This window comes from Nomascus leucogenys, chromosome 22a, assembly GCF_006542625.1.
Source record: "Nomascus leucogenys isolate Asia chromosome 22a, Asia_NLE_v1, whole genome shotgun sequence".
In the NCBI taxonomy this organism is placed as follows: domain Eukaryota; kingdom Metazoa; phylum Chordata; class Mammalia; order Primates; family Hylobatidae; genus Nomascus; species Nomascus leucogenys.
Window position 1 is genome coordinate 125,547,926 of NC_044402.1, and position 15,088 is coordinate 125,563,013.

The window sequence follows — 15,088 nt, forward strand, 5'->3', positions numbered from 1 at the left end:
TTAGTGAAAAAGAGAAAAGGCACTGAAAACATTTTTTTTTTGGTCTTCAACTAGATCACACTATGTGTTCTTTTAAAGTGTAATAATTAGTTTCTGCAGTACACAAACCAGTTGAACACTTAATATTTAAAAACTTGGCTGGGCGCAGTGGCTCACGCTTGTAATCCCAGCACTTTGGGAGGCCAGCGCGGGCAGATCATGAGGTCAGGAGACCGAGACCATCCTGGCTAACACAGTGAAACCCTGTCTGTACTAAAAATACAAAAAAAAAATTAGCCGGTTGTGGTAGCAGGCGCCTGTAGTCCCAGCTACTCGGGAGGCTGAGGCGGGAGAATGGCGTGAACCCGGGAGGCGGAGCTTGCAGTGAGCCGAGATTGCGCCACTGCACTCCAGCCTGGGCGACAGATAGAGACTCCGTCCCAAAAAACAAAACAAAGCAAAACAAAACAAAACAAACAAACAAAAAAACTTATACCACACACTCTTGAGGGAGAAGTACAAATAATGAATTTGGGCAAAGTAAATAATGTAAATATAAGAATGTCTCAGTTTCGGAAATCACAGCACGATCTAATTTAATAGATCTAATTTAACAGATTCCGGTTTTTAAAAAATACTACTTGATATAAGATGGTGTTACTATGTATATAAGCATGCATGCCCATTTGTAAAATATAATGTCATATCGAGGGCCAATCCAGGGGAAAATCATTTTAAGACGATTTTATTGCTTTGAACTACGGTAGCCTAAATTTTCATTCAGTATCTTTATTCATGGTAAATTGAAAGTGAACCAAAATATTTGGTTTCTCTTTTCAAAATGTGCTGTGTTAAGGCAGTTGAATAAATTATAAAAGTAGACTTTTTGACCTGGGAACATGCACTCTAATTTCCCAGCTAGATCTCACAAGTCATTTGTCAGGGCATGAATGATGGATGGTACTAAAACACCTTGGTACTATTATGATCCAATCATTGCTCTCATGTAAAGCATAAAAACCGGGTTATTTTCCAGTGCAATTGAAATTTTAGGTTCAAACTTAAAAATGGGTTCTTTTTTATTCTTATGCTCCAAGGCCTCTAACTTGTACATTTGTGTTTTACTCACTTACTGCCAAACATTTTAGGGGGATTTTTATTGTGGAGAAGGGAAAGCCAATTTAGAATTGGAGAAGGTTTTCATATTTGGAAACAAGACTATTATTCTAGAAATTTTAGTGAATGGAAAATAAGTTTCTTCAGAGTTCTTAATGTGAAACACGTAACCATTTTGTTTTCATTTTTCAACTATTTTTCCAGATATATTTTATCCTAAGTTCAGTAATACATGCACTTGAATTTATCTTAATCATTTTTTGTGTATTTATTACCTTTAGTGTTATACATTTAGTGTAAAAAATTGGGGCGATCCATTTTGTTTTGGCCATGATAGGAATACAGTCACCACATATGAACACAACTAGGCCAAATGTAAGACAACAGATTTTAATATCTTAATTTTTCCATTACATTTTTAAAGTCATTAAATAAACATGGCTTTAAATTTATTTTGTAAAAAGTACACACAAAATAAAAAGTTCCTTAACTTCCAACAAGATCTCCATCAGCAAGACCTTCATTAGTGAATGAAGAGCCTTATTTTTCAAAAAATAAAAATCCAAAACCCCCAAAACAAAACCAAAATAAAAATAAAACATACATACAAATATTTTTATCTACATGAATTTTATTAAGAAAGAATGTAACTTTTTAAAAATTTTGAAGCAATGTTTGTGGTTTCATTTTTTTTCTCAACATGCTGTAGGAATTTTAATTGTTCATATAGCCCTGAGGTCACAGTATAGGAGTTGTTCTAGGATGAGAAACTCCATGCTAACTGTGCTCTGGTCTAAAGTTAATAAATACATATGAGTCATTCATTTGCTGCCCAATGTTTCAGGATCAGAAAACAGCATTCATTTTTACTTAATTTATTTATACATGCAACCCACTCTGCAAAATCAACTAGTAAGAGACATTCTTATATATGGGCAAGTGTGAGTGCACATTATTCTACACATGAAATTCAAAAATTAGTATAAAGTATACTAAACAAAGGCATGTTGGCCCAAAGAATGGTTTCTTTGTCAACTTACATATATGTGGTCCAAAATTAAACACAAAGCATATAGAATTATTTTAACTATAAAAGTAAAAAAAGAAATTCCCCATGTTTTCTTGTGACAAGATAAATTTCATTCTAGTTAGATATATTTCTTTCAGTTAAAAATGAGCAGCATGAAGTACTTTTAAATTATAGCCAACTTCCCCTCCTCTGTAATTTTCTTCACTATGTTTAGGATTTAAGTCCTATCTTGAATATACATAATTTTCTCCTCAATTAATTAAATGCCACTTGTCTGAGTCCAAATGTGCAAGGGAAGAAGAGGAAGAGATTTCATTTTCAATATTATACTCATTGGATCTTATTGTTTTTCATGTTTACAGAATTTTGCTCTGCAATACATTAAGCAGTATATTGGTACACAATTTAAAGATCAATAAACGGCCTATGGAATTATTTTTAACTTTGGTATGCGTTGGGCACTCTGCCTGAAGAATTCTAATATTTTTATTGGGTTTACTCCTGAAGTGGGTTTATGCTTTGCAAGTAAAGGGACAACAATACCTAAATCCAGTGAGCCCCCATCTTGATTCTTCTTTGGCATTTTATGCCATTGATGCACTTTCTCTCACTATTGACCCTTCTTCCTTAATTCTGAGATATCGATGTCTCCTTGTTCCCCACTTTCCTCTCTGCCCACTCCTTCTCCATTCCTTACACAGGGTCCTCTTTGCCTGCCCCTTAGTGAGAGTGTGGCTCAGGGACCTGCCTTCTCAGCTCCAGCCCAGTTCTCTGGTGTTCATGGGCATACTCTTCCAGGTTTAAAGCTTCAATTTTCAAATCTAGAGTAACTGCCTACATTTCCCTGTGCTCCAGACCTATGTATTTACCTTCTTCTTGGATGTCTCTCTCTGCATGTTGGCAAATGAGATTATCTTTCTTGCTTCATTCTTCCAGCAATCTTCACTCTCTTCTGGGCACCTTATTTAAATGAATGGCACAACCATCTAGGTAATAGCCCAAGCCATAATTATGGCAGTCATCATAAACACATTCCTCTACTTTATTTTCAGTCCCCAACTCCTGTCAGTGCTATCTCCTTAATAGGTCTTTACCAGTTCCACAATCGCATAGCCATACAGCTCTTTGTAATTATGCACCTGGACTATTAAAACAAATAGTCTCCTATCTGTCCAACTTTTCTTCAATCTTACTCCTTCCCAAGCTGACCAATCCATACTCTAGTATGCTTTTAGTTGTTTCTTCTGACATGCAAACCTGAACTTGTTTATCTTTATTTATTTATTTATTTTTTAGATGGAGTCTCACTCCATCTCCCAGGCTGGAGTGCAGTGTGCTGGAGTGCAGTAGTGTGATCTCAGCTCACTGCAAGCTCCACCTCCTGGATTCACGCCATTCTCCTGCCTCAGCCTCCCGAGTAGCTGGGACTACAGGTACCTGCCACCATGCCCTGCTAATTATTTTGTATTTTTAGTAGAGACAGGGTTTCACCATATTAGCCAGGATGGTCTTGATCTCCTGACCTGGTGATCCACCCACCTTGGGCTCCCAAAGTGCTGGGATTACAGGTGTGAGCCACCGCACCCGGCCTTGTTTACCTTAAAGTAGTACTCCAGGGGGTATTGTCAGAGTGTGTTGTAGAAATCTAATCGGAGGTCTGTAACTTCTTGCCTGATGGTATGCACCTTGAGGGCAGGGACTGTGTTTAGCCAGTGGTTAAGGCCATGTTGGATAATGAACCTCTTCTAGTCTTTCATCCAATAGTTGATTCTCTTTATCACATACACTTTAGCTTTCGACACAATGTGATCTGTAGTAACAGTAAATCCGTGGGACAGGAAATTTCTATGTAAATTTCACTCTTTGTAAAGATAATTTCACTCTTTGTAAAGATAATTAGCTCCACCTAACTGAATTGCAATTAGCAGAGTCTTATATACCTCGTTTATGCCACTGGATTCACATTTGCCCCTAGGACAAGAGAAAGGCTAATCTGATAATTAGGTAGGGGAATGAAGGGAGAAATTTAAGGGCTAAAAGAGTATTACACTGACATTATGATCATTGTTAATTACTTCAAAGTTTGAGAGTAACATTATTTATACTTATAATTTGGTGTATGAGGGTAAGTCCATAGAACAACCATCACTGGGGCTTGTGCCGAATTGTGTCTTAGAATTGCATGACCTCCCTGAACACAGGTAGACATTTTTGATGCTAACAATAAGAATTAAGAATAGAGGGCTGGGCACGGTGGCTCATGCCTGTAATCTCAGCACTTTGGGAGGCTGAGGCGGGCGGATCACGGTGAAACCCTGTCTCTACTAAAAATACAAAAAAATTAGCTGGGCGAGGTGGCGGGCACCTGTAGTCCCAGCTACTCGGGAGGCTGAGGCAGGAGAATGGTGTGAACCAGGGAGGCGGAACTTGCAGTGAGCCGAGATCGCGCCACTGCACTCCAGCCTGGGCAACAGAGCGAGACTCCATCCCCCCCCCAAAAAAAAAGGAATAGCGGTTTGCCATGAAAAGAAAACAACTAATTTATCTGATCTCCTGGAGAGTTTAATATTTTCTTTTTCTTCATTAGAATCAGCCTGAATGAAATGCACACCCCAGTTCACCTAACAGCTGATTCTGTTTTACTTGAACTACATTGTGCCTCTAGTTTCTGGTGATCTCCTTGGATCACATTTACATTAACATTTCTCAAAGGTGTTTCTTAAAGATACTTGGAGAAAAACGGGCAGAATTTCTACATGGTCAAATACATTTTAGAAATGTTTCATTTCATATCCCTTCTAAGACAGTCTTGATGGATATTAGCTAATAAAAGACTCTGAATATGTGTATGTGTGTGTGTGTGTGTGTTTCTATGTGTGTGAGACACTTAGGAACATCCTGCAGACCTAGCCTCTTGCAGAACATTCTGTGCCTACATAAAGTTGGCTTCTGCGCTGATTTAAATGAGTTTTGTGTGTGTGTGTGTGTATTTTTTATGGACAGCTAGAGATTTCAACAACATTTACTTCGCCTTAAATCATATTTGTATTTACCATTTAGTCTTGGGTCCTGTTTTCATTTTTGTTTTTTCCTTTCCAGAATTCATTTCTGGTTTGAACCCCTTGCTTAAAATCTGAACTTTTCCTTGCCCCAGTAACCTAGTACTATTCGGATGAAGACAGTACATAATCATCATCGTGTGTGTGTGTGTGTGTGTGTGTGTGTACATGTGTAGATGTGGCTGTAGAGATAAGTATTTGCTTTTATTCTTTTTTATTTTTCTACGGACAGAATCTCACTCTGTTACCCAGGCTGAAGCTCAGTGGCATACGCATGGCTCAATCACGTGGTCTCAAATTCCTGAGCTCAAGCCATCCTCCTGCATCAGCCTCCTGAGTAGCTGGGACTACAGGTGCACACCATCATGCCCAGCTAATTGAAAAGTTTTTTTTAGAGATAGAGTCTCACTATATGGCCCAAGCTGGTCTTGAACTCCTGAGATCAAGCAATCCTCTTGCCTTGGCTTCCCAAAGTGCTGGGATTACTGGTGTGAGCCACTGCACCCAGCTGCTTCTGTTCTTTCAATGTTATCATACCTCCTAAGTCCCCAAGAGTTTTATGCCATGACCAAAATGAGACTTGGATGAAGTCTCCTCACTTATCATTATTCTACTACTGCAGCAGCGTTGGTTTCTAGAAATCAGAGAGGGCTTTGTTGTCAGAGTAACTTGCTACCTTAGTACTTTGTCAGTATTTCTCTCAGCCATTCAGCTGAAGTGGTCCCTAGACCTTTGTTCCCTCTTGAGCCACTGTATTATCGTCAATTCTTTGCTCCCTCATCTCCTTTTGTTAAGAGAGACTGAACCAAGAGCTTGGTTTTAATTAGTGTGCTGAGCTTTCTTCTGACTTTATATGATCCCTTTGTGTATATTAAAATAAAAACTTTGTTACAGAAGTTTTGCTTAGGAAGTTTGCATCCTATTTCTAGATCCCTTTAACTGCCCCCCTCTCCTCCTCAAACCCCTTGTGGGAGTGGTGCTTGTTTTATCACAGAAGTGTTTAGATATTTTTTATAGTTATGGATGTTCATTTTAAGCCACTTAACGAGATTCAGATAAAGACAATGCTCTCCCGTAGTTGTTTTCCAAGTGTTTTCATACTATTGCTATATTTATTTTCAGAATCACAGCATTAGGATTTTTCATATCCCTGTTTAAAGATGGAAAAACTAAGGCAGAAAGGTTAATAGTTTGCCAAAATGAAGAATACGTTCCCTTGTGAGGAGTGGAAGTACCCTCATCCAGTCAGGCTAGTGAGCATGTGGTATAAAGGAACTTATCAAAGGATCAGAGACAATAAAATGTGTAAGAACATGGAATATGAAGTCAAGGATAGCAGAGCCTTAATTCTGGCTCTGTGTGAACTTGGGCGAGTTCATTATTCATTCAGAGCCTGTTTTCTAGGCTGTAAAATGAGATAGTAATAGCTATTTCACAGAGTTCTCAAAAGTTTTCACATACACACAATGTATAAGCAACTATGTACTCAACTAGAGCTTGATGTTAACATGCAGTGTTTTAATGGATGTGAAATAAGCCTATGCTTTTGTGTGGGGAATGTTTAATTTTACATTTAAGAGATAGGGAGGAGAATTAATAACAGATAAAACAGAAAAGGAAGAAGCTGTTCATTTTAGTGAACTCCTATTAAAATATGATGTCATTCAAGATTAAAAAAAAGAAAAGAATGCCTAATGCCTTTCATGAGAAGCTGAGAATTGTCAAAGTAGAGAGCAGTGAGAGAAAACTCAAATTTTTTACGGAGCTGGATGTGTTGAAACTAGATTCTTGCCAATCTGTTGCCTAGCAACCATGGTATTTGCCCTTGCCACCCCACAGGGAGCCGCAGGGCAATTTAGCACGGGGTGGACCAATAAGGTTGCTTAATACACTTGTGGTAGGTCAAGCAAGTGTTTCTACAAAGCTCTACAAACGTCAATGAATTCATTTCAGTGCTAGTATAATCTAGTTTCAGAAATCCAGCCAATGTTCCTGAAAGTGTGGCCCACTGACTGTATGCATCAGAATCACCTGAGCAGAAACCACAGTGGGGCTGTAAGGGTGAAGACCGAGAGAAGTTTTCTTTCCAGAAGAACATAGCAATTTTATAGCAAAACACCCTATTGGCAGTTAGCATCGCAGTTAGGAGCCCAGGGACGGGGCTGGTGGCATGTGTCCAGATGTTGGATCTGTCTATTCCCGGCTGTCTAATGCTGGCTGGGCAAGTTTCTCAATATTTCTATGACATAGTTTCCTTGTTATTAAAAGGTGATAATGATGATAATAACAAACATATGTTTGTAATTGCTACAAGTAAAGGGCTTAGAAGTGTATCTGGCACAAAGTAAGCAGTCAATAAAGGTTAGGTGCTATTAGCAGTTGGGGTCAAGACTTTTTGCAGTGTCATTCTCTGGGACCATTTCCCAGTCTTAGCCCAGCTCTTTGGTGACCTCTTTCTTTTTACCTGCTGTCTCTAGGCCTGACTATTCATGTTCCATTATCATCACGGGATATTTGTAAGCAGGGCTTATCTTCTTCCCATCCTATAAAGCACAGGTTTCACTTTATCTTTATCCTTAAAATCAAGGACTACTATGGGAGTTTTTGCAGGGTTTTCAGTACTAGTGATGCAGAAAAATTAGCAGGGAATAAAATAGTTTTGTCCCAGGCTTCCTCCTTTCTCTCTCTTTTTTTTTCTATTTTACATCCATACAGTTGAGAAAAAATATGATAAGAAGATTCATTCATGTTGCCCAAGAGAGTTGAATGTTCTGTCCTGAGCTTTGCAACATAAAAGTTTAGCAGATATTTGGGATCTAGGGCGAAAGGCACTCTACTTGGTTTCTCCTTGGAGCAGTTCTTACAGAAGTAAGACGCTGAGGTACAAGAGAGAAAAGAAGGCTACAAGCAGTTGAAAGGGAATTAAGGTGGGAACAAAAGTGAAGGTGAGAAATCTCCCCCCAGGAGCAATAATAAAATAAAGGCAAATTTTGTGGTCAACTTGTCCTCAGCTGAAGGTGACATTCTCAGAGAACCATGGATAGATGAAAAGATCTATCTGGACATTTGAAGTTGTGAGGTAGAAGCTCTTGAAACACAAGCAAAACTGAAGGCCTCTGGGAACCCTAGAATAGTCCTTTGAAGTCTCTTGTGTTATATGGATCCACTTACCTGCTTTTCATGCCATCTTTCCCCTGGAAAAGTAGCTACACTTGAAACCTTGGTTGGATCTAGAGATTGGGGGTGGAGGTTCTGAATGGTCCCAGAATTTAGAGTTCAGGCTAACTGGCCCTATCTTGAAAGCATGCCTGGCAATAAAATGAGGCAGTGTTAATAGGCAGGAGCTGAAGGAGGCCGGCAGCCAAATCCAAGGCTCTGAAAGCCTTGGGTTCTAGAGACCCAGAGCCACGAGCTAGGAACACTTGTTCATGTGAGAGCAATTGGAAACTGCTGAAAACTGGAAATACACAAATGCCGTATACACCCCCAAAGAGGGCAAAAGGACCATGAAATGAAAACTTCCTAAAATGATAGAAACATTTATAAATCCGTAGTAGTTGGATTAAAAACGACTGAGAATGGACTATGTTTGCTGAACGTAATTGACTTCTATGACAGAAAGACAAGCCTAGCGGGTGGAATCTTAAAGCAGGACACGCATGAAACTTTGAGTGCTCCACATGCCACTTTCACCAGCAAACTAAAACGATAATAATAATAATAAAGAATCTGAAGTAGTCTTTTAGGTAATTATCTAATGATTTGAAGAATTATGTTGGATTTTTAACTTTTGCAGATAAGTTTAGGTAACAGGCTTCAGTTGCTTCCAATTCTGGCAGCATTTAAAAATACTTTTTCTTTTTTTTTTTTGAGATGGAGTTTTGCTCTTGTTGCCCAGGCTGGAGTGCAATGACATGATCTCAGATCACCGCAACCTCTGCCTCTTAGGTTCAAGCGATTCTCCTGCCTCAGCCTCCCAAGTAGCTGGGATTACAGGCATGTGCCACTACTCCCAGGTAATTTTGTATTTTTGGTAGAGACAGGGTTTCACCATGTTGGTCAGGCTGGTCTCGAACTCCTGAGCTCAGGTGATCCACCTGCCTCGGCCTCCCAAAGTGCTGGGATTACAGGCGTGAGCCACCATGCCCAGCCCCCCCAACTCTACCAAAAATATATTCTAACTAATTTTTTCCAAAATAGCTTTTAAATTACAAAATTTATGTGTAATATCACAACAAAAGGGAATTATATAAGTTGAAAATCAATCTCTCCCCTCCCACTACAGTCCCAAACTTGTGAGGTAGCCAATGTTATGAGTTTGATGTGTGCATTCTTTTATCCTTTTCCTAGCCTTATATAAACACATTTATGTATATATGTATAAGTATTATATATCTTTCATGATATCATACTACAATTCTGTGACTTGCTTTTTTCTCCTAATAATGTATTAGGGGCATCAGGCCGGGTGTGGTGGTGGCTCATGCTTGTAATCCCAGCACTTTGGGAGGCTGAGGGGGGCGGATCACTTGAGGTCAGGAGTTTGAGACCAGTGTGGCCAACATGGTGAAACCCCATCTCTACTAAAAATACAAAAATTAGCCAGGCATGGTGGTGGGCGCCTGCAACCCCAACTACTTGGGAGTCTTAAGCACGAAAATCGCTTGAACCCAAGAGGTGGAGGTTGCATTAAGCAGAGATCACGCCACTGCACTCCAGCCTGGGTGACAGAGGAAAGACTCCATCTCCAAAAAAAGAGGAAAAAAAAATCATGGGCATCAAAACTAAGCTATTTAAATAGGTATAATCTTTTATTTGTTTTATATTATCACAAAATATAAATGTGAAAAAATTTTAGCCTCACCCTTATTAATTGATAGTTCAAAATTTCCAATGCAGCATACATGTCTGTTAATTAGATCTTTATTCCCAATGGTGTTTTCATACTATGTGTTTGTATATTTATATATGCTGCTTTAAAAATACTTGTGAATTACATTTCAAAAGTTACAGACATATTTCAAACATCATGTGACAGTGTTTCTTTCACTATATTGTTATCATTGCTAAATGGTATTTCTCTTACAAGTTTTCTTCCCTAAAATTGTTCTTTTAATTTCTATTTCCATGACTACTAGTGAAGCTGAGCAACCTTGTATGCCTCTTAGCCAACTGCATTTCTTCTTTTAAACAGCTTGCTCATATCTTTTGTTCATATTTTCTCGGGTTATTTGTCTTTTTGTAAATTAATTTGTAGGATTTTGAATACTAGGAATGTATGTGTTTATAAGTAAGTGTGTGTGAGTGAGTGTGTGTGTTCAGCAAAAAATATAATGAGTTACAAATGATTTCTCTGATTAAATATTTTATTTTGACTCTGTTTATGGTACTGTACATTCACCATATACAAATTTTAATTTTTTATTTGGTTAAATCCGTCAGTTTTCCCTAACTTCCCACTTAAAAATGTTTTCCTACATTTTTATAACCTTCGTTTTTATTTTGTTTGTTTCTTTGTTTGTTTATTTTTTTGAGACGGAGTCTCGCTCTGTCGCCCAGGCTGGAGTGCAGTGGCACGATCTCAGCTCACTGCAAGCTCCGCCTCCCGGGTTCACGCCATTCTTTGGCCTCCCCCTGCCGAGTGGTTGGACTACAGGCACCCGCCACCACGTCCGGCTAATTTTTTGGGTTTTTTTTTTTTTTTGTATTTTTAGTAGAGATGGCGTTTCACCATGTTAGCCAGATGGTCTCAATCTCCTGATCTCGTGATCCACCTGCCTCGGCCTCCCAAAGTGCTGGGATTACAGGAATGAGCCACTGCACCTCGCCTATAATCTTTGTTTTTAAAACTTAGATTATTTTATTCATCTGGAATTTATTTTTGTATGTAATATGAGATATGGACACAACTTTATTTTCTTCCAAAATGGATAGTTGAGTAGTATTTGTTGAATTGTCCACTCTTCCCCAGAGACTTTGAAGTGCCATCTTTACTATTTCTTAAATAATATTAAGCACTTAAATTTGTTCTAGATATTTTTTGTTTCACTTGTTTATTTGTTCATTCCAGAACACAGAAAAAGACGTAGAGTGCCCCAATTTATTTTTTAAAGCTAGCATCTCTCTAATACCAAAGGAAAAAAGAAAACTAGAGCCAAATTTCACTCACAATATAAACTCCAAAATTTGAAATTAAGTAAAAACAATTAGAAGGCAACACGGTATTAAGGTAATAATACAACTTGAAGTAGAAAGTTATGCCAGAAATACAAGTAGGGATCCACAGGACAACAGCCCATTGATTTTATTACAGTGCTAACTAAAACAGAAAAGCTGCTGTATTAATAGGACGCATATGCATGTGATAACAGGGCAGCCAGTCTTTATAAACACTCTAAAATTTCATAGGAAGACACCTCTTAAAACACAATAAAGAAATGCCAGAAACGAACATAAAACACCATCTTTCATAAAGGATGAAAGATACTAAGGTCTCCCCCAAAATTCAAGAATAAGACATATTGCCTGGTATTAGCATTATTATTCAATATTGTTTTAGGGATATAAAATAACAGAATAAGATAAAAATCAAAGAAACAATATACTTATTAGAAAAGAAGAAAATTTTACTTGTTTACGCCTACACACCTAAGAAATTAAATACGAACTATTAGGATAAGAGTTTAGTAAGCTAGTTATTTATATTAGGAAATCAACAGCTTTTAAAAAATATCAGTAATTAACAGTAATAATTAATTCATTAAGTAATTAACAGTAAGAAAAAGAAATGGAGTTTTAAAATTCCACTCACATTTGTGACAAAATTATAAGGACCTTAGAATAAATTTTACAACAAAGTTAAAGATCTTTATGAAGAAAACGCAATATATTTCTGAAGAATGCACAAGACCTGGTTAAACTTCCCCGTTAGGAAGTCAGTGTCATAAAAATGTCAAATCCTGCCTAAGTTAACACATATTTATTGCAGACCAGGTTTCAATAAGTCTGATTTTCTGGTATAAAAAATTATTTGCCAACTTTTTTTTAAGAATAGTGACACCCTACTGTATGCTAAGACTTTCTCTAAGGCAACTCTAAACAAAATATTATCATACTGATATCACACACTATTTTTATCAGTAAATGTGAAAACAGTATTCTCAGATATCCTGATGTTATCTGAGTCTGCATTTTTTCTTTTTTCTGTCTCCTTAAAAGGTATTGTAATGCAACATGAACTTTGGGAAATTCATACAAAATAATGGAATTGGGAAAAAAAGACTGATAAAACAATGATCTGAACTGAACAGTACATCAGAAAATATGTACAGTCATATTAGTATTAATATGTACATTAATAAGGCTAGCTTATATAACATAAATATGTTAAGAGCCGAGGAAAGATATTGCTATTGTATGCAGCTTTCATGAATTCCTAGTTGGGACACACCACTTACTTTCTCAGGATTCAAGACTAAACTTAGATTCCACTACTTTCAGTTTGACCTGTGCTGGGCTAAATTTTATCACCATATTTTCTATAAGGAAAGGATAAGCATCATTTATTTATTCAGTAAACATCTGCTAAGTAGCTGCTATGCACTGGCTCAGTTCCTGCTCTAAAGCCGCCTGGAGTCTGGTTAGAAGAGAAAGAAGCTGTTTTGTAGGCCTCTTATACACCAACAAAATGCAAGTCAATGCTATACCCAGAGATGTTCTATCAGTCCCTGATGTAGTTTGGCTATGCGTTCCCACCCAAATCTCATGTTGAAATGTAATCTCCAATGTTAAAGGTGTGGCCTGGTGGGAAGCGTTTGGATCATGGGGGTGGATCCCTAATGAAAGGCTTGTGCCATCCCCTTGGTGATACATGAGCCCTAGCTCTGAGTTCACATGAGATCTGGCCATTTGGCCGGGCACAGTGGCTCATGCCTGTAATCCCAGCACCTTGGGAGGCTGAGGCGGGCAGATCACTTGAGGTCAGGAGTTTGAAACCAGCCTAGCCAATATGGTGAAACCCCATCTCTACTAAAAATACAAAAATTAGCCTGGCATGGCCAGACGCAGTGGCTCATGCCTGTAATTCCAGCACTTTGGGAGGCTGAGGTGGGCGGATCATGAGATCAGCAGATCAAGACCATCCTGGCTAACATGGTGAAACCCCATCTCTACTAAAAATACAAAAAAAAAAAAAAAAATAACCGGATGTGGTGGTGTGCGCCTGTAGTCCCAGCTACTTGGGAGGCTGAGGCAGGAGAATGGCATGAACCTGGGAGGCGGAGCTTGCAGTGAGCTGAGATCATGACACTGCACTCCAGCCTGGGCAACACACCAAGACTCTGTCTCAAAAAACTAACTAACTAAATAAAAATAAAAAATAAAGGAAGTATGCGGTACCTCCCACTCCAGGCTTTCACCACGTGACATGCCTGCTCCCCCTTTGCCTTCCACTGTGAGAATAAGCTTCCTGAGGCCTCTCTAGAAACCAAGCAGATGCCAGCACTATGCTTCCTGGACAGCCTGCAGAAATGAGAGCAAATTAAACCTCTTTTCTTTATAAATTACCCAGCATCAGGTATTTCTTTATAGCAATGCAATACTGGCCTAATATAGTCCCTTCAAGCTGTCTACAGGGTTTTACCATTAACTATTTCCACAGTTAGTACTTAAAAGAGATACATCTTCAAATAAGAACTCCATTATCCAAAATTCTCATGTAGTATGGTTGTTCCTAAAACTCAATCCACATAAATAAAATTAAATCAAATCTTTGTATTGGGAATACTTACATCTTTCTCGACTTGTGGGTTTTAGGTTAATTAAAAACAAAAGAAAAGAAAATCTAAAACTTGAACAGTCACCAAATAATGTGAAATGATTAAGAGGAAGATGGAAAGTCATCTAACAAGTAATGAAGTTTGAAAGACATCCACTAGGGCCGGGCGCGGTGGCTCATGCCTGTAATCCCAGCACGTCAGGAAGCTGAGGTGGGTGGATCACTTGAGGTCAAGAGTTCAAGAGCAGCCTGGCCAACATGGCGAAACCCTGTCTCTACTAAAAATACAAAAATTAGCCAGGCATGATGGCGTGTGCCTGTAATCCCAGCTACTCGGGAAGCTGAGGCACAAGAATTGCTTGAACCCGGGAGGTGGAGGCTGCTGTGAGTAGAGGTGGTGCCACCACACTCCAGCCTGGGTGACAGAGTGAGACCCTCCCTCAAAAAAAAAAAAAAAAAGACATCCACTAGTTAGAATATTTGGAATTATCTATTGAAAATGAGAAGAAGATAATAATAGTAAATTGCATTGAGAATCCCTTGGGAAAAAGCAAAAGCCTTATAAATAAATCATTGGAAGCATCACATTTACCTCCTTCACCAGTAAATTTTCTGCCTTGTGCTCTGCATCTTCAGGTACTGTTGAGTACAACGTGCGGATATCCCAGGAAACTGTGGCTGCCTGAAACGAACAATGAAAAGAAATTGAGTCCTCTGGCTTAGAAGTGTTGAGCAGACCAGCACATTGAAAACACAAAAGGGAAGTCTTTTAGATCTTAGTATTTAAAGTTAACAGAAGACAGAGATACTTCTGTAGTTCTTCCCAATTTAATCTCTAAGAGCGAAGATGCAGACATTTATTTGATTACCAGTACTAATATTTTTACAACAGTTACTGTTTTATTAGTGCAGCTCATAGTTTAAAGCTGTTTCTCCCTTTGCAGAAAACAAAAATTTAGGCATCTGTATGTTTTCAATTTAGCTTATTTCTATCGGAATCTTTTTTTTTTTTTTTGAGATGGAGTCTTGCTCTGTCACCCAGGCTGGAGTGCAATGGCACGATCTCGGCTCACTGCAACCTCTGCCTCCCGGGTTCAAGTGATTCTCCTGTTGCAGCCTCCCTAGTAG

The 15,088-nt window shown here is 38.5% G+C and overlaps 1 protein-coding gene across 4 annotated transcripts in view; it reads right to left on the reverse strand.

Moving 5' to 3' along the window:
- DOCK10 (dedicator of cytokinesis 10) overlaps positions 1-15,088 on the reverse strand; it is a 279,722-nt gene that overhangs the window by 137,642 nt on the left and 126,992 nt on the right. For all 4 annotated transcript variants that reach the window (XM_030802798.1, XM_030802799.1, XM_030802797.1 and 1 more), the window contains exon 3: positions 14,553-14,642. In XM_030802798.1, the coding sequence (XP_030658658.1) occupies positions 14,553-14,642 (90 nt within the window). The remainder of the gene's footprint in view (positions 1-14,552; positions 14,643-15,088) is intronic.